We start from the raw sequence: 20,175 nt of genomic DNA, 5'->3' as shown, positions 1-20,175 counted from the left end.
TTTATTTAAAACATTACTAAAAGCAGTATAAAGAACAGATGAAATGACACGTGTGCTACATTACCAGCACTCTGACAGCAAAACATAATTTTGTGTGAGTTACAGAATGAAATTAAAGTGTTTAATCGCTGCAAACATTCCCCTGATCTGCACTTCCATCCTCCAAAACGTGACGCGTCGCACTACATCTCACTCAACGCAGCAACTCAAATCTGGCATGTCGCAAACAGTCTATGGTGGTCGCAAATCACAAGTGACAGCCAATAAGGAGCGAGGTTTGACGTCACTGCCTCAAACCTGTGTCATAGTGTTTGAAGCTCCAATTTTGAAAGTTTAAATGGATGAGACGGTGGATATGTATGGTTATTAATGTTTAATGATTATATTACGGAATATGAATCCTTTCATCACATGGTGGTATGGAAGTAAATTAATGCCGAATGTTTTTGAAATAAAAAGCTTGTTGAATTGCACTAATTGAAAAATAATATCCATTACATTAACTGTGCTTGCATTTTGATGCATTTTATTTTTAAGCCTTGCATTTTTATGGGCTGAAATTCAACATGGTCGTATATTTAAGCTGTGAATATTTTTGTAGTTTGTAGTTTAACTCCCCTGTCCACTCGTCAATCCAAGATGGCGGACCAAGCCGCGTGGGAGTGTAGTGTAGAGCCCTGCGCGGGACTGATTTCCTTAACCCACTCCCGCCCGCGCCCGCAATGTTTGTGTCCAAACCCGCCCGCTCCTGCGGACTTTCTCTCAGAGCTTGTGAAAACAGGCCTAAACAAATACTCTCAGACTAAATTCGTTCAAGTTAACATCCAGAATAACAGACTTTAAACATGATTGCGTTTAAATAATAAAGTAGCCGCAAAAACAAAGCACCACACGTGATAAAAACATTGGGTAGTTTTCTTTATTAGCGTTATAAAACATTAACCGTTAAAACAAAACCACAACTAGCGGCACCTCCGTTTTTGAACGCAGGCTACTGCATACACACTCACCGAACGATTAACTAAACAAGCAGTTTAAATAACAGTTTAAGTAAATAAGCCAAAGCACAAAACAAAATAACTTTAACTTATTAAATAAACACCTGTACATAGGACTTACAAAGTAGACTAGATAGCCTACTTTAAACAAATTAAATATAAAACGAAATAAATAAAATAAATAGAATGCCTTAACAGGCTATTGCAAAAAAGAAAATAAATAATACTAATAAATAAATAAAAATAACGTAGCCTACTTAAACTAATGATCACTGGGCCTTGCATTACTTACTCCAGGAAAAGTATATTGCTGACTGACTGCGGTCGCAGACTTGTGCGTCTTTCTTCCATGATCCGCCCACACACACTGAATGCCCTCTCTGGCGGTGCACTAGATCATGCGAGAATGCTCAAAATAAAATGCGCGAATTTTAAGAATTGTTTCCAAGTGTCTGACTTGTCTTGCTTTGCTTTTATCATTAAAGAGCCGCTTTAATTTTCCTCTCAACTTCATTTGTTGACCGTTTCTATTACTCACCAAATTCCACCATTCCCCGCGGGTCTCCCGCAAAGTTTTCTGACCGCCCACTCCCGCCCGCAGCAAAGGTAAAAGCGCCCGCTCCCGCGAGATTTGCGTTGGGTCCCGCGGGTCCCGCGGGAGCCCAAACCTAATGCAGCCCTCTAGTGTAGTGTGTGTGAGTTGTTTGAGTTGTCTGAGTTACAACTTCTTGAATTTCTCATTTGTGACTGAGGCTTTTAGACTGTTTTTGCAAATTGTTGGGTCAAAGTACCTTACTACACCCTGTTAATACCAACAAAGTGTGATCATAAATCTTGCAATTTATGGTCTAAAGCACACCAGTTAGTGTTTTGTGCCGTATACTGGACTTTATATCAAGTGCAACTTGCATTATTTACGGCTTTTGCGGCTCTGGACGGCATGGATTATCCTACCTTATTGGATTGTGGAAGTTATTTTATCGGGCGGAGCTGTCAGTAGAAGCACTGTGTGATCTTTATGGATACAAATTCTTCAAATTGAAGGAAAGTGCTTCTTTTTTGCCTCTGGCGGTGCTCTATGTTTTTATTTTCATTGCTTTAGACCTTGCTGGTCTTTATTCTGTTTTATTTTTTCCATAGCATCGCTTCACTGTATCCATCTTCCTGCTTACATCTGACATCAAGTCCAGCCCAGCTAGAGTGAATAACTGGAGTGGGTTTTCTACAAAGTGGATCGGGATCCGCCTCTGCACTCACATATTTAACAATGGAGGGCATTATTGGTGCTTTTGGAGAAAAGACAAAGGAGTTGGCTCGAATGCTGTGGTTTTTTGTTGCATTGTGCCTATCTAACCATCTTTGTATTGAAGGTGGTTTTCACAGGTTTGACAACCCCTTTTTAGTGACTCCACTCGTGATCACAGCACATCGAGGAACATCTGTATCTGGATTTGCACCAGAGGTGCCGTGTGCCAGACTGTCTTCTATACTCCAGTCCTGTTTTTGCACTGTAGACCTGGTCCGTTTGATTAGTGTTAAGGCTCTCCAGGATAATTTTACAAACTTTATAAGTGACCACTGGCATTTTAAAATAGTAGAGACAAAATCTAAAGATTATAATATTAAATTGTTTAGGAAGAGGTGTTTGATTGTTTTATTACTTTTGATCTCTGGAAATGTTCAACCGAATCCAGGCCCAATTTCTGCCTCAAGTTTTGAAACACCTGCAGATTTTAAATCAAGGTATGGACTTGGTTTTATTCATTTGAATGTTAGGAGTCTAATCTCTAAAATGGATATGGTTCATATTTGGGCACAATCAACTGATGCAGATGTGATTGTTCTGACTGAAACTTGGCTGAACAAATCTGTCTTAGACAGGGATATTTGTATTAATGGTTATAATGTATATAGGGCTGACCGACCAAAAAGGGGTGGAGGCGTAGCAGTTTTTATAAAACAAAAGTTTCAAGGTATTACTTTCTAAATCGGTGAGTAAACAATTAGAATTTTTAGCTCTCGAACTTGAGGTTTCTAAATCTCTAAGCATTACAGTTGTTGGCTGCTATAAGACACCATCTGCTGATAGTAATGCACTCCCTTCTTTATTCCAACTATTTTCAGATCTTGATGCTAAAGAATTGATAGTTCTTGGTGATTTAAATTGGAATTGGTTGCATTCAGCAACTGAAGAATTTAAAACCTATTGCGATGCATTGAATCTTTTTCAGATTGTTGACAGTCCCACTAGACCGAATCTAAAATGTCCAGAAAAATCATCCCTAATAGATTTAATTTTAACGAACGTTCCGCACAAGTATTCAACTGCGTCTATATTTGCGAATGACATTAGTGACCACTGTGTCATCGCAACGGTTAGAAATACTAAAATACCTAAAACCAAATCACGTATAATAACCAAGCGTGACATGAAACATTTCTCAGAACAAGGGTTCCTACACGATTTGAAGAATTTGGAGTGGGAACAAATTAATTTAATCCCTGACCTTGAAATAGCCTGGGAATTATTTTATGCTAGTTTTTCTGCTTTAGTCAATAAGCATGCTCCCCTCAAAAGGTACAGGGTGAAGGGTCGAAATAATGCATGGTTTTCTCCTCTTTTATCAAATATGCTTCATGAGTGCAACCTGGCATGGGCAAAGGCTAGGAAAACAGATTTAAATTCAGATTGGCTTGATTTTAGGCGACTGCGTAATGCATGTACGGTTGCAGTCAGAAAAGCCAAAGCTGACCACTTCCTTATGCAAACATCAAAAAACCTAAACAACTCATCAACATTTTGGAAAACTGTTAAATCGTTAACTGAAAATAATAAGGGTATAGAACTTCCATCATGTATTAAGAAGGGCTCTCATACAATCATTGATAAAGTAAAAATGCTTAATTGTTTTAATGAACACTTCATAGCTTCAGGTTTTTTGTTTGAGTCAAGTAATGGTGCTCATGTAAACCCTGTTAATGTTCAGTCAGAGAGTATTGTGTCTAGTCAATCATTCAGCTTTTCACCAATTGAAATTTTTGAGGTGTGCAAAGCCCTTAAATCTTTAGATGTTTCAAAATCGGCAGGTCCTGATAAATTGGAACCTTACTTTTTAAAGTTAGCAGCTGATTTTATTGCCCCACCTCTGGCTCATATTTTTAATCTTTCACTTGTCTCAAATGAAATTCCACTTATATGGAAATCAGCTTTTGTTCTTCCCCTGTTTAAAGGCGGAGATCCCACACACCTAAACAATTACAGGCCCATTTCCAAGCTGTCTGTCCTGGCCAAAGTCCTTGAAACATTTGTCAATAATCAATTGAAGGACTTTCTTTTTGTTAATAATATTCTCTCCGATTTTCAATATGGTTTTAGAAAACATAGTACAACCACGGCAGCCTTAAAAGTACTAAATGATTTTATTGAATCTGTTGATAACAAGAAACACTGTACAGCCTTATTCATTGATCTATCGAAAGCATTTGACACCGTTGATCATACCTTACTGATGCAACGACTCGTCAGTATTGGATTATCTAAACATGCTATTGATTGGTTTAATAACTATCTTTCAAATAGAACTCAATGTGTTCAGGCAGAAGGTTTTATCTCCGGTTCACTCAATGTAACTAAAGGTGTGCCACGGGTCAGTCCTAGGTCCACTTCTATTTACACTATATATAAATAATATTGATCAAAATGTTCATAATGCAAATTTTCACTGTTATGCTGATGATACAGTTATATATAGTTCAGCATCTACACCCATTCTGGCTCTCTCTCAATTACAGCTTGCTTTTAATATTCTTCAGCATAACTTACTTGATCTGAAATTGGTTTTAAATGCTGATAAAACAAAGTTCATGTTGTTTTCTAAATCAAAAACAATCCCTAATAATCTTCTTTCTATTACTACTTCCCAAGGTTCAGAGATTGAGTTTGTGACTCAGTATAGGTATCTCGGGATTTTAATTGATGATGCTCTCTGCTTTGGTCCTCATGTTCAGCAATTGGTGAAAAGACTGAAAGTGAAATTGGGTTTTTATTTTAGAATTAAATCCTGCCTTTCCTTTGAGGCTAAAAAGAGGCTTGTTGCTGCCACTTTTATGTCTGTACTGGACTATGGTTGGGCACTAACCGGTTGCCACATGGTTTCAGACATCTGTCAACATAGAAAGTGCTTAACCGATCCAAGTCAGTAATCCATTTAACCCACCTTTGTTCAAGAACTTTGGGTATCTCATCATCCCAGTTATGGTTTGGTCTGCTCAACTCCTGGAGGATAAGTTTGACTGGATGTGTCAGTGGTGCAAGATATCCTAAAGAATCATACACTGAACTAATCACTGGAAATATGCCACGTCTAGTTGGCATTCTTTCTTTGCAAACAGTTTTGAAATTGAAGGTGTAAGTCTGTTTGCACCATTGAAGTCCTAAGGCCCTTTCCACTCGTAGTTTTCTCGATGCAAGTTGAACTCATTAAGGTTCTTGGATCTATCTTGTTCTGCAATGGACTGCAAGACCTCACAGCTGTTACTGACCCACTGAGTTAGATGGAAGCCCCCTTTGTGACGTAGAGTGCTTTTTAGGCAATCATCCATGTGGAAGTTCTTATGCACAGTGTTAATTACCTCTTCATTAAAGCGCTGCTGATTGTCTTTTGAAGTTCTCCTCAGAGTGAAACATGCACAACTCGGGGATGAAACTGCTCCAAATAAATGAACAGTCATTCGGAAGACAACAACATCTTGTGTTACATCGCCGCCTGGCCACCATAGGAAACGAAGATAGTCTTCCTCCGCCACTCTGACCTGGTAAAACATTGCTCTGATGTCAGTCATGAAAGCGACATGTTCTTGTCTGAACCTCAGAAGAACGCCAATTAAAGAGCTTGTGAGGTTTGGGCCTTGTAGAAGTTGACAGTTTAAAGAGGTGCCTTGGTATTCTGCTCCACAGTCAAATACCACTCGTAACTTTCCTTTACTAGGGTGGTACACATTATGATGTGGAATGTACCAAACCTTACCATCACATTGTTCTGGCACTTTCTCAGCATAGCCTTGGATAATCATATTGTTGAGAAAGTCTGTATATCCTTGTTGAAACTTTACATTCTTTTCAAACATTCTCTTTATCCCAACAAGACGCTGTTTGGCAATGTTAAGATTGTTGGACACAACAACATCTTTGTTTTTGAAAGGCAGCTTCAAACTATAATGTCCATCTTTAAAGCTCACAGATTTCTCTATGATTTCCATGAACTTTGCATCCTCTCTGGACATTTCCTCTTTGTTCTCTAACATCTTCTCATTGAAATCATGCTGGTATTGCTTTTCCATTAGCAACTCCAAGGTTTCAACAGAGATCCTATTTACTCTAGCAGTATGTTGTTCATTTTGATAACTTCCTAGAGAACCAGTAACAACCCTCCCCAATAGGGTACATATGGCATAGGGACCATCTCCCTGACTATTTACTACTTCCCACGGTTCAAGTAATTTGGAGGCATTGGTACCCATCAACAACTCTACTTCAGCTTGAATGTGCGGAATGTGAATACCATCAAGATATGGCCATTTAGCTAGGTCTTCCTGATTGACCATGTTAGCTTGGTTTACAGGCATTTGCTTCTGTGTATAAACTTCTGGTAACCCATAAAAATCTTTACCAGAAAGACTTGAAATCTCCAAGTTGTTTACCACATAGCTTGAGACTGTTGTTTTGGGACTCGTTGTAAGCAAACAAAGTTTTGTCTTTTATCCATTCAGGTGAAGCTTCCTCATCAAACTTTCAGAACAGAAAGTAGAGGTACTGCCTGTGTCCAGAAAAGCATAGGTCTGAACAATTTTGTTGCCCACTGCAGACTTTACTTGGACTGGAAGGATAGGTAATATACCACTGCTACCCTCGGCCCCTATATGACCACATGTTTGGGCAGATACAAGCGTGTTGTTGATAGTTGGTCCTACATGCTGCTCATTGGTTGTGTTGACAGCTTTATCAACTTTGAGTTCTTTGAAATTAATGTGAAGAACACTGGGATGTTTTTGGTTGCACATTTTACACTCTTTGCTCTGGTGTCCAACAAGTTTCTTCTTTTCAAACTCTTTACATTGCTCCAAAGAATGACTTTGTGAACAGAACAAACAGGTGGTGGAGTTACACTTGAATCGGCTGATTGATTGTTCAGCATTTGCTTTTTGGATTTCACCAACAAGGGTTTTGCCAACGTTGGTGACACTGGTAGCAAAACTGTCCCCTTTCAACTTAGGCTTTGACTGGGATTGTGATTTTCATTTGTAGACATCCTTTGATTTACCAGTTGTTCTCATCTCTACATTTTGAATGGACCCAAATATTGGATCTGAAAGGATTTTAACTTGGTATTCAATGAAGTTAGCAACATCATTAAATTTGGCTCTTCGTTTCTGTCTTTCCATGATATCACATGCAGTTGTTCTCCATTTTTCTTTGAGTTTAAATGGAAGCTTTAAAATTACTGCTCTCGTGTTTGTTGGCATGTCTGGTTCTTGCATGTACTGTAGATCTGCCATGGCATTGCAACACCCATGTAAAAAGAGTGCATAATCTGTGATATCTTCATACCTGATCATAGGCCATCCAAGCACCTTCTCCATATATGCAGCAGAAACAAAATAATCTTCTCCAGTCTGCAGTTTAATCATAGCTTTAGCTGTATCATAACCTCTTTCAGGTGTCATATTCATACAGCTTCGAACAATTTCTCTTGGGCGCCCTCTTGAGTACCTTTCAAGAAAATACAAGCAGTCACCCTTGTTATTTGTTTTTTCCTCCACACAATGTTTAAAAGCTTTGGTGAACAAACTGAATTGCAATGGATCCCCTTCAAACACTGGAATCTCACATGGTGGCAAGTGTTGAGACTTTTGCTGCTGTATTAGCAACTATGTTATTTCTTTGTTTTTGAAGCACATTCTGTGTGGAAACCAAACCTTCCATCATCTACTGAAGCAGTTAATCTAGGTCTTGAAGATGCGTGTTGCTGTACATGATGAGATGATGCAGGTTGTGAGGTAACGTCTGTGCTGCTTTGCAAAGTAGTCCTTGGCTATGTCTCAACTTCTGGATGAAGAGATGCAGTTGCTGATTTTGCTTGTCTGCTGACATAGGATTCCATTCTATCCACTGCGATGCTGTCTGCTCGTTGTTGAAAAGTCCTGAGCACAGATAGCTTTGCATTGGAGGCTGCGATTTTTGCATCGATATCCATTTGTTCCCTACGTTTCTGTAACATTTCTAACTTTTGCTCAACATCATGCTTCGCTTTTAAAGATTTTGTGTGAGTGACGAGCGGCTTTTTCCGCTTCTAGCTGAATGCGTGCAAGTTGCACAGAGGCATTAGATTTGCTGGAGCGTGAACTGTGGTGGCTACTTTTGTGGCTTGAGGTGCGACTGCTGACCCTTGTTTCTACATTTGAAACACTATCATTGGGTTCAATTTCACTGGCAGCGTGATCACATTCCTCCTGTAGCTTATCCAACCATTCATTTACCACAGTGCTGAATTGCCCATAGCATTTTTGCTTTGAACCAGGTTTCATGCCTGTCTTTCTCTTCATAAGGCAATAAAACAAAGACTTGTGTGCTTCTTTTGTTTCTTTGCATTGCGTTGTAAACTTTTCAAATATACTTTTGACCTCATTTTCATTTTCTCTGTTGTATAGTTTTTTTTTCAGTTGGGATGCTTTGTCAATTTTTGACTTTCTTTGTTTCTGTAAAATATCGAGTTTTGCCATTAACGCTTATGCAGTAAGCTTAACCTCTTGTTTTCGTACAGATGATTCAACATTTTCACCTGCTGCTTTCTGAGTTTGAGCCTCATCGTGCTCGATTTAAGAACCACGAAACTCCTTTTCATCCACCATTTTTAAACCTTTTAATACTCACTGCATATTTTACATAAACATCACCTCAGACATCGTAAACATGGGCAAACATAATCATTTCAAAAGATAAAACAGTTCTTAGTTTCACAAACACCCTTTTTTAACCACCAATGCATTGGATTTTTGTTTGTTTGTTTTGTGTGCACTTGGCCATTTAAGTCAAGTTCAAGTGAAAATGCTTTTCATACCTCAGTTCCAGAAACACTGAAGGCTGAAAACTTTGGCGTTCATATGCGCTGTATCCTATTTTTTTTACATGTGTGCGTTTGTAGTCCCTTGAAATCCACAATCAATCAAAGCAATAATCCACAGTAAATCCATCAAACAAAACGGTCATGAATGAGCATCATCCGACTTCAGATCAGCTGACTTTTCCTGTAGTCGTCCAATTTGATCTGCCTCAGTCGTCGATGTTGGTGCGAAAGCTCACCCAGGCTCCTTCAGTCAAACTTTTTTGACTTAAACTTATTTGGACGCAGATGGGTTTTAGGAGTCTGTTTCTGAAGCGTGATTTTCCTTGAATAAATAAAGTCATTGTCCATACCATTGGAATAAAGTTGGATATGCCAATCAATTTATTGTCCATTTGGCATTGCAAATACCAAAAATAAAGTAAATGAAAAATAAAACTTCAAACTTAACTTCGATTCTTCATTAATAAACAAATATTCCATTCAAAACAAACTGTTAACAGGCACGAACACAGTCCTATACAATACACTGCATGCTCGACATGGCACGATCAAAAAGTTTGTTTGACCTTCCATTGCACCACCTGTACCTCATTAGCACTTGGTTTTAATATACTCAAAATACTCACATGTCCTCTAGTGTCACAAACAAAAATTACAATTCAATAAAATGTCTCCAACACTAGTTAATTTAGCCACTGTATCAAATAAATAGCTAGGGTTGTGTTTGCAACTGTGTCTAATATGCTGAAGAAAAGAGTCAATAGTTTCTGTTCTTCTGGGCCTGTATTCATTTACATTTACATTTACATTTATTCATTTGGCAGAAGCTTGAAGTATCATAAGCTACAATAGGGAGGGATTAGAGGAAGTGAAAGGATAGGTATAAGAAGTTTTTTTTTTTTTTTTTTTTTTTTTTTTTTTTTTAAGATGAGGTTAAGTGCTCACAAAAGAGATGAATTTTCAACTGTCTTTTGAATATTGCCAGGGATTCAGCATTCCGAATGAAGGAAGATCATTCCACCAGCAAGGGACAGTGAACTAGAATGTCCTGGAGAGTGATTTTGTGCCTCTCTGTGATGGTACCACAAGCCTTCGCTCCTTTAATGAGCATAGGCTTCTGGTAGAAGTGTAGACTCGTAAGAGTGAGTGGAAGTAGGAGGGTGCTGAGCCTGTGGTAGATCTGTAAGCAAGCGTCAACGCAAGTGGTAGCCAGTGCAGAGAAATGAAGAGAGGTGTGACGTGGGCTCTTTTGGGCTCGTTGAAGACGAGACGTGCTGCATCGTTCTGAATCATTTGTAGAGGCTTGATTGTGCTTGATGGCAGTCCAGCCAGAAGAGCATTGGAGTAATCAAGCCTAGAAATGACCAGGGCCTGGACCAGAAGTTGTGTTGCATGTTCTGTTAGAAAGGGCCTGATTTTCCTGATGTTGTATAGTGCAAATCTGCAAGACTGAGCTGTCTTTGCAATGTGGTCTTTGAAGGTCAGTTGGTCATCAAGGATTACTCCAAGATTTCTGGCCGAATTTGATGGGGTAATTGAGGATGTGCCAAGCTGGATGCTGAAATTGTGATTTAGAGTCGGATTGGCAGGGAAGACGAGAAGCTCAGTCTTAGCCAGGTTGAGCTGTAGATGATGTTCTTTCATGCATGCCGAGATGTCCGCCAGACAGCTTGAGATTCGAGCAGCTACTGTGGGATCGTCTGGTTGGAATGAAAGGAAGAGTTGTGTGTCATCAGCATAGCAATGGTAGGAGAAACCATTCACAAAACACGTATTCACGTATTCACAAAACATTTTATCTTACCACTTAGAGTGTTCTCCTAAATAGCAGTAAAAGATTTTTTTCTTAACCTATTCACAAACCTGCTGAGACAAAATTTTACTAAGGAATAGACAGAAGTCCTAAGCTAAGAGTAAGAGCGGGGTTGACCTCGTTGCTATAGATGATGTCAACACGCTTACTAACTATGCCCACGGTGATTGGCTGATAGGGAGGGAGTCTCTGTCAGAGATTTAATCATAGAAATATTGTAGAATGACTGAAGTATCGTGTTGCCATATTCAAATAAGGGTTTTAAAATGCAAATGTTTCCATATTCAAATAAAGATTTTAAAATAAAAATGTTGACATAATCAAATAAAAGTTTTAAAATGTAGGCTGTGTCACTAATTAAACTAGTATATGTTCAGCTAGTTAATTGTCAGCCTCTTACATGTCTGCGTCTCGAGAGAATGCAGAATTCAAGCGACAAATGATGTTTTATAAACAAAGTTTGGGAGGAGAGCATTCAAACGGTCTATCTAATCAGCTCGAGAGGAGGTATATATTCACAGATGAGAGCAGACTCACCTATAGTTACCTCAACAGTTTTCTGCATCCCTCCACCACCCCGTTCCTCACTCTCAGCTGGGGATACATGGGAGTATTCTGGGTTTGGGCTAAATTCCAAGCTCTGAGCCCTTGATCCCCTTTGGACAGCACACCAAATACGCTTATTATAATTATTTTTTTTTTACTCTATTCGATCATTTGTAAGTGTGAACTCACTCTGAACTGTGAAAGCAACTGCCACAGGTAATCGGACATGTATTTATTCATTAAATATTTAATTTAGTTTTATTGTAGATTCAAATCTGTAAATCAAAATATGTATTGCATTTATGAAGAAAAGGTTCTCAGCACCCAAAGTTCTATCACTATTGCCTCAATGGTGTACAATGTCTTTGGGCAGATTGCTGAGGCGGATTGGCAGCAACGGCCATTAGGATTGTTTATGATTTGGTCTTAGTGACTTAGGAGTCCTCTTGACTACTCCTAACGTTTCACAGAAGACTTTTAATGCTCTCTTGCCGTTCATATAGACTAAACATGTAAATGAATGGCAAGAACACATTAAAAGTCTTCTGTTTTCAGTTAAAATTGTGTAATTTAAGCAGCCCCTAAGGTAATAATTAAAGAGTTTTACAACATAAGTAATTCAATCAAAAACTTACTTTAGCTCAATAATAGAGCTGCACGATTAATCATATCGCAATCGCAATCGCGATGTCAAGCTTGTGCGATTATATGACGCAAAATGCTACGATTTTATGAAATAAAATAATAATAAGTTAATAAATAAATAAAAAAAAACAAAAAAAATACATGTGTGGACACAACAACCCATTATCTGAGAGCTGTTTGCCCATTTTATACACCGCTAATAAAAAGAAGACCAGTCAGTTTCAGTTTAGGCAGTGGCATGTGTGGCGCGCATGGTCATGACTTTTCCGGTGTGCAGCGCAGAGAACGGGTAAAGATGGATGCGGAGCAAACGGTCACTGAACTGGTGGCAAGAAAAAACGCTAACGTTACCTCTGTTATATGGCGATATTTTGGCTATAAGATTATAAACCCAGATTAGTAGTGGTTGAAGAGGAAAGAGGATTTAATTCGGTATCGCACGCAGCGCTGTTATCGGTGCGCACATGACGCACATACATACAAGGTTCGCGCGCACAGAGAGAGAGAGAGGCGCGTTATAGCTCGCGAACTCCAAATTGATTTCTCTTTCGCGTCCTCAGTGCACTTGGATGGTCACATACACACATTATGTCAGTCAAAATACCCCTCTCAGCAAGTATTCATGTAAACACATTCAGTTATGTCTTAATTGAACGAGGTGAGAATTCAGATGTATCTGTCTGATGTGTGCGTGCATGTCTTACTCTTAAAGTGACAGCAACCTATAAATACCTGCTGTTGTCTGTCATGTAAATCAAACAACAAAACACAGCTTTAACAAAGATTAATCTATATTAAATTTATACAATGAACAGTGTCATTTTACATTTAATTATTACATTTCTGTGCATGAAAATTAATACTACAGTTAGACCTTATACTTTATTTGTAACTTTATGTAGTATTTATCTATGCTTGTTGTAATTGGTGTACAGTATTTGTTCTTTTTACAGTCTGTTCACTTGCCTTTAATAATGTATTATTTAGGCTAGCAGTTTATGCTATGGTATCAGAATAGTTTAAGTGGGCTAAGTAATAAATGCAAAGTTAAGTTACCCCCATCCAATTTTCTTTTTTTTTTTTTTTGTGCTGATCCGAAAAATGATCCGATCTGTGACGTCATAACCGTGATGTGATCCGAACTGTGAGTTTTGTGATCCGTTGAACCACTACAGATTAGTAAATAAACAAATATCTTAAATGGGATTATAACAAGTTTGCAGTAATGCAAAGATGTTATTTAATTTCATAAAAATATTTTAATTTGAAAACGCTGTGCATTTGTTTGCTGTTGTTGCTAGTTTGAGTTGAGAAATACACATTTCAGCATTATCAGTAATCTGTGTGTGTATTTTCATTGAGAACCAAGCAAGATGACTCATGATACTATTTGTTTATTATATCGCTATCGCAAATCGCAATCGCAATATTGACCTCAATAATCGCAATATGACATTTTCCCCAAATCGTGCAGCCCTACTCAATAATAACTTTTTCCTAGAGCACCTGTAAAGCCAAAATAATCTGTCCATTAATTTTCCTATTATCACTGTAAAGCTGCTTTGAAACAATCTCTATTGTAAAAAGCACAATATAAATGAAGATGACTTGACTAGACTTGAAAGATTTAGGAGCTAGTTTTAGCGTTAAAATGCTTTGTGAAATACTCTTAGAGCAAAAATGTAGGGGTCCTAAAATTAGGACTGACACGCCCATTATTTTAAAGGGTTTCTCCTAAATTGGTAAATTAGGAGCTACTTTTAATCTTAAGATGTTTTGTGAATATGGCCCCTGGTATGCTAAAGAGATGAAACTGATCAGGAAGATTATTTATAAAGCAGTCTTTAGTGGTAGAAGTGATAGTTCTACCATATTTGTAACAGGGAGGTGGTTTTGCAGCCTTGGCTAAATGTAGTATACACTAGACTAGATAATGATCTGAGATGTCATCGTTCTGCTGCAAAATTTCAATGGCATCAATATCGAATCCATGTGACAATACTAGATTTAATGTATGATTATGACAATGAGCGGGTCCTAACACATGTTGTCTAACTCCAAATGAGTTTAAAATGTCTGTAAATGCCAATCCCAATGCATTTTTTTTTTTCATTATCTACATGGATATTTATATCTGCAGCCAGTGCTAACTCCGATGGAAAATCAGTAAATTCTTTGATAAAGTCTGTATGGTGCCCTGGTGGCCTGTATATAGTAGCCAGCACACATGTCAAACGGGATTTATCATGTACACTATATAATGTTACATAAAGCACCATCACTTTGAAGGAATTATATTTGAAAGACTTCTGAGATATTACTATAAATTACAGCAACACCTCCCCCTTTGCCTTTCAGACAAGGTTTGTGTTTATAACGGTAATCTTGAGGGGTGGACTCATTTAAAGTAATGTAATCGTCTGGTTCAAGCCAGGTTTCTGTCAAACACAGCAAATCTAGTTTATAATCTGTGATCATATACTTTACATTAAGTACTTTTGAAGAAAGGGATCTAATATTCAGCAACCCAAGATGTAAATTAAATTTTTACCCTTAAATGGGAGTTTTTTTGTATTTACTAAATCGGGGAACAGACACAGGCTCTATGTGATGATATCTAGGTGAAAGAGTCTCTATGTGTTGGGATTTATCTGACTTCTGTGACGTGAGACAGCTAGCAGATGGTCGGTTTAGCCAGTCTGTCTGCTTCCTGACCTGGGCCCCAGTTTGTCACGTTTGAGTTGTGTGCCATATTACTAGAGAGGAGAGTGGCACCATCCCAGGAGGGATGGATACCATTTCTTTTCAACAGGTCAGGTCTGCCCCAAAGACTTTCCAATTGTCTGTGAACCCTGTATTATTCTGCAGACACCACTTAGACAGCCATTAAGTGAGGACAGTCTGCTAAGTATCTCATCACTCCGGCGAACAGGAAGAGGGCCAGGGCATATTACAGTGTCTGACATCGTATTTGCAAGTTCACACTCAATCAGCTTCCTCAATCAGTGTCTGCAAGTATTGTTGTGCATGAGACCTTTTCACAAGTTTTTCCTGAGTGTAACTGCCCACTTTTCCTCAGAAAACCCTGCAGTTAGTAATGTACTTAATTGACCAAAGAATTCAAACAATAAGGTTAGGGTTACACTAATCAACAGAAAAAAAGATGAAGTAATGCTGTAACCCTATCGGCAGAGGTAACACAATTAAAAGGGGAACTGTAAACAATGAAGACAATTGAACAGCAGATATAAAATAACAGCTATGTATTTTCACAAACAAATCACACTGAACTAGTCCAAGATGTCCACCCGTGTATATACAATCCAAAGTCTTCATAATCCAAAGTGCAAGTGCCAGTCCTGGAAGAGCAAGTGTCCACAAAGAGTACTTCACAATCCAGGCAAGGGATGATTATTGACCTGCTTCCTGAGGTAGCAGGCCTTGCTTTTCGGCCATACTGCTCCTTTTATACTTAGCATGTCAGAGTCTACTTCCTACTTCCTGTCATGTGCTTGCTACATTACAGGTAGAGTCCCATTCACAAAAGACAAACACACTATGTTAAGAGGAGTTAAAATGGACAAGGAAACATGTACAACCATTTAAAACTCTGATACCCAAATGTACTGTTACATACAGATAGGTAAAACATGTCCTTTATGTGGCAGTGTCACAATGCAGTAAAGTAAAACAGTATGAGCACTTCTGATTCTCAGATATAAAAAGTTGTAATTGCGTATTCGGTAACACTTTCTATGAAGACCATGCTTATAAATAAGTATAAATGGTGCTATAATTCATTATAAGTATTACTATTTTCTAAACATATTTATAAACACTCATTAAGACCTATAACGCATTATGAGAACAGTTATAGGTACATTTATATTATTTTTATAATTACTTATAAGCCATGCATTTTCTTTTTTAATGCACATGCTCATAATCCATTACATAGTGATTTATAAGTATTAATTAGTCAATCGTATGGTTCTATGAATGTATTTATAAAGATGCAACCTGCATTGCTATAATGTTATTATATTACAGTTACAATGACTTTTTAGTAATTCAGATTTATTTCTGTCAAATAATTGAATATATTGTAATTAATACCCGTGTTGTGTTCTTATAAATACTTTTATGAGTGATAATACAGTTACTGATCTCTAGAAATGCATCATTGAAGGCTTTAAGTAAAGTGAAAACACTTTAAGTAAAGTGAAAACACTTTAAGTAAAGTGAAAACACTTAGGATGCTATTTTCCTAAATCAAATATTAAGAAATCATGAATTATACATTTTAAGTTGTTTACTTTCAAGTGTAACTAATGAACAATAATTCCTGTAATTAAATAATGGGGGAAAAACCCAAGAAATCAATTCAATCAGCTGAAAATAAATCTTTTTTAATGTTACATACTAGCAAAACACTGCAACAATATATATTTTTTAAAGTATAATTCCAAACTGCTATAAGCAATACCATGCATATGGATGAGGAGATATAGATTTTAACAAATTAAAATTGCCATTCATGACCTCTAATGCAAACATTAGCCATTAAAGACATAATTGATAACTAATTGGTACAGCAAACAAATGTCTCTGGAACTATTTTATATATGATCATTTATAAATCAGTGTATAATGGCTTATGAGCATACACATTTAAAAAGCAAATGCATGGCTTATAAGTAATTATGAAAATAATATAAATGTAACTATAACTGTTCTTATAATGCAGTATAGGTCTTAATGAGTCTTTATAAATATATTTATAGAACAGTAATTCTTACTTATAAATGGTATATGCATAAATGGTGCTATAATTCATTATAAGCATGGTCTTCATAGAAAGTGTTACTGCATATTCTATCTTGATGTGTTCAATTGGTCAGTAAGAGATACAATTTAAATGTTGATTAGAAAATTGATTAGTCAATTGAATGTCTTCCTTCCTTCCTATAATCTTATTTTCTCAGTTTTTGTGTTTGGTTTGTATGTGTATTCCAGGCTGATGGACTATGTGCTATAGACCTGTTGAGCTGCTCTGGCCTGCTCAATCATTTTGGCCGCAGTCATTCAGTGGAGAAACTTGAGATCAGTCCAGTTCTTCTGCAGAAAGGAAATACCAGGATTGCACTCTATGGCATTGGTGAGTTTATAATATTTACAATGTGGTGTAAGTTACATAAATAATGCAGATGGGGCCATAGAGAATGCACCTCAAAGGGAAAAGGATCCTGTGACTGCATGCAGTACCACGCAGGACCACACGGCATGCCTGGCACAGGAAAGACGTGATCAGTGGGGGAAGTCATGATTCATTTTTAGTCAAGTCAAGTCACCTTTATATAACACTTTTTTACAATGCAGACTGTGTCAAAGCAGCTTTACAGTGTTAACAGGAAATTAATTTGGCTGCACAGTAGCTCTAGAAGAAAATGGTGTCATTGTTCAGCTTAAGTAAATTCAGTGTTGATTCATTCCACTGTAAAAATCATTAGTTACTATTTTAGTTCATTTATCTATACAGCAGCTCTGAGAAAACAGTGATGTCATCGTCCAGTTCAGTTCAGTTCGCATACAGTCCTGCTCACCATTATTGGCCCCCCTTCATTTTTTTTGCACAACCTGTACAATATCTTCAGGAATAAATGAAAATGTATCAAAATTATATCATCAGGATTTTTAATTGGAGGTCCAAAGTAATTAAACAAAGAACATTGTTTTTCAACTTGCATGTAGTAATTTGAAAGAAGAAACAGGAAAAAACAGCATGGGCAGCAATAAAGGCACCCTTCCTTAATGTTTGGTTGCACACCCTTTTGCAGCAATGACAGCCTCCAAACGTTTCTTGTAGCCATCTATAAGCTTCTTGCATTTCTCTGCTGTTATTTTTTTTCCACTCTTCCTTTGCAATTTGTTCAAGCTCTTAAACGTTTACAGGGTTCTTTTCCCCAATGGCAGATTTCAGCTCACCCCAAAGATTTTCAGTGGGATTGAGATCAGGACTCATAGCTGGACATTTTAAAACAGTACATTTTTTCTTTTTCAACCAACCATTCCTGCATGCTTTTGGATGTGTACTTTGGGTTTTTGTCTTGCTGGGAGACCCATGATCTTCGACTCAAACCAAGTTTTCTTACACTAGGTAGGACATTTCGCTATAAAATCTCTTGGTAATTCTCTGATTTCATGATTCCTGTGATATGGTCAAGGCCTCCAGTACCAGACACAGCAAAGCAGCCCCACAGCATTATTGATCCTCCACCATGCTTAACTGTTGGTAGGGTGTTCTTTTACTTATAAGCTTCATTGTGCCATCTGTAAACAAACAGATGTGTATTGCCAGAAAGCTCTATTTTTGTTTCATCTGTCCACAGAACATTTTCCCAGAAGGATTTTTGTTTGTCCAAGTACTTTTTGGCAAAGATCTGTCATTCCTTCTTATGTCTTTTCTTTAGCAATGGTGCCTGTCTTGGCCTTCGCCCATGAAGCCCTGCTTGGTTTAGTGTGCAGCGTATAGTACTTGCAGACCTGCCAACATGTATGCATTTTGCGTAGCGGGTACGCATTTTGACCTCAAAGTATGCTGGTACGATCTGTCACTCTATACTATGCAAAAAACCCGGTGTCTCCTCTGTGCACGCGACACGATGTGGTGTTTTTTTCCACCATTCGCACCAACCTTCGAAGAGTTCTCTCATCAATTTTCCTCTTTCCCCTACGTCCAGGGAGGTTCTTGACAGTTCCATGCTTGGCAAACTTCTTAATAACATTGAGCACTGTTAAAACAAGGATACCAAGGTTTTGGAGATGACCTTATGAAGGTCTTGTGTTTGCTAATAATAGCACTTCTGATGTCCTTAGACAGCTCCTTTGTCTTCACCATTAAGGAACAGGGAGTAACATGTGGCTTTTTAAAACATTGAAGTCATCATTTAGTGGCTAATTTATGTTACATGGGCACTGACAATTTATCACAGGTGATTCTCATTTGTGATTTACCACAGGTGAATCAAAATGTATTCCCATACTGATTTATAGTAAAGGGTGCCAATGCCAGTGTCACAGCAAGCTTAAGTTTTTCTTTTTTTTTTCTCCCATTGTTTTTTTGTTTTTGTTTTTGTTTTTAATTGTTGTTTATCATTTGCTCTTTTGTATCAAACACAAGTTCTCTATAGAAAAAAAGCTGTTTCACTTTATTATTTCTTTTTCTGGAGATATTCCACATTATGTACTTAAACTTCATGGGTGCCAATAATGGTGAGCAGGACTGTATAATGATGTCAATGCAGGCAAATCAAAAATTTAAAAGGCTAACTGCTGTAGTCGGTGTTACTGGTGTTATATATATTACATGGTGTTCAGCCATACACTGATTACATTACTTTCCCACCGCTGCACCTCTTCCACTGTCGTTTTGCTTTTTTAGAGAAAAAAAAAACATTCAGTTCAGGTGGACAATGGATGCTACAATTATAATCTAAAAGCTCTGCTCCATAAAGCCTGAGCTACAATGCAGCAGTCAGATTTCACTAATCATGTGACGAGAGTAAGGATAGATGATGGCAGAGGACTTGGTGGCAAAGCGAAAAGTAAAAGTAAGCATAACAGGTCCTGACAAATTGACATATCTTTTCTTGCGATATGTGCGGTAGGTACTGCCACTCCCTATACACAGAGTACGTGTTATTGCGAATTTGAAAGTGAAAAGTGAGCACGCGCTTAAAGGAGATTTCAATACTATTGCATATTGATAGCAGCTCCCTGATATATGCAAATTTTATACAGTAACCTGACCAGGGCTCTGAACCGGTTCAAGGAACGAAACGAACGAAATTTTGACTGGAACGTAGTTATATGTGCTGTTATATGTGAAGGATGATGTTTTACGTCGATAATGTGAGTAAAGTAAGCTCATGATAAATAATAGTTTAGCATTCGTCTCGAAAATGAAAACAGTTGGATTCGTGCCGAATGAGAAAGGTAGGCTACAGATTCACTTTACATTAATTCGTTTTGCATCTTTAGTTTTATTTCC

The 20,175-nt window shown here is 37.7% G+C and overlaps 1 protein-coding gene across 4 annotated transcripts in view; it reads left to right on the top strand.

Moving 5' to 3' along the window:
• Positions 1–20,175, top strand: part of mre11a (MRE11 homolog A, double strand break repair nuclease) — a 105,140-nt gene that overhangs the window by 57,758 nt on the left and 27,207 nt on the right. For all 4 annotated transcript variants that reach the window (XM_048161979.1, XM_048161981.1, XM_048161980.1 and 1 more), the window contains one exon: positions 17,142–17,283. In XM_048161979.1, the coding sequence (XP_048017936.1) occupies positions 17,142–17,283 (142 nt within the window). The remainder of the gene's footprint in view (positions 1–17,141; positions 17,284–20,175) is intronic.

The sequence above is a fragment of the Megalobrama amblycephala genome, linkage group LG16, assembly GCF_018812025.1.
Source record: "Megalobrama amblycephala isolate DHTTF-2021 linkage group LG16, ASM1881202v1, whole genome shotgun sequence".
Classification (NCBI taxonomy): Eukaryota; Metazoa; Chordata; class Actinopteri; order Cypriniformes; family Xenocyprididae; genus Megalobrama; species Megalobrama amblycephala.
This window is presented reverse-complemented; position numbering and strand designations above follow the sequence as displayed.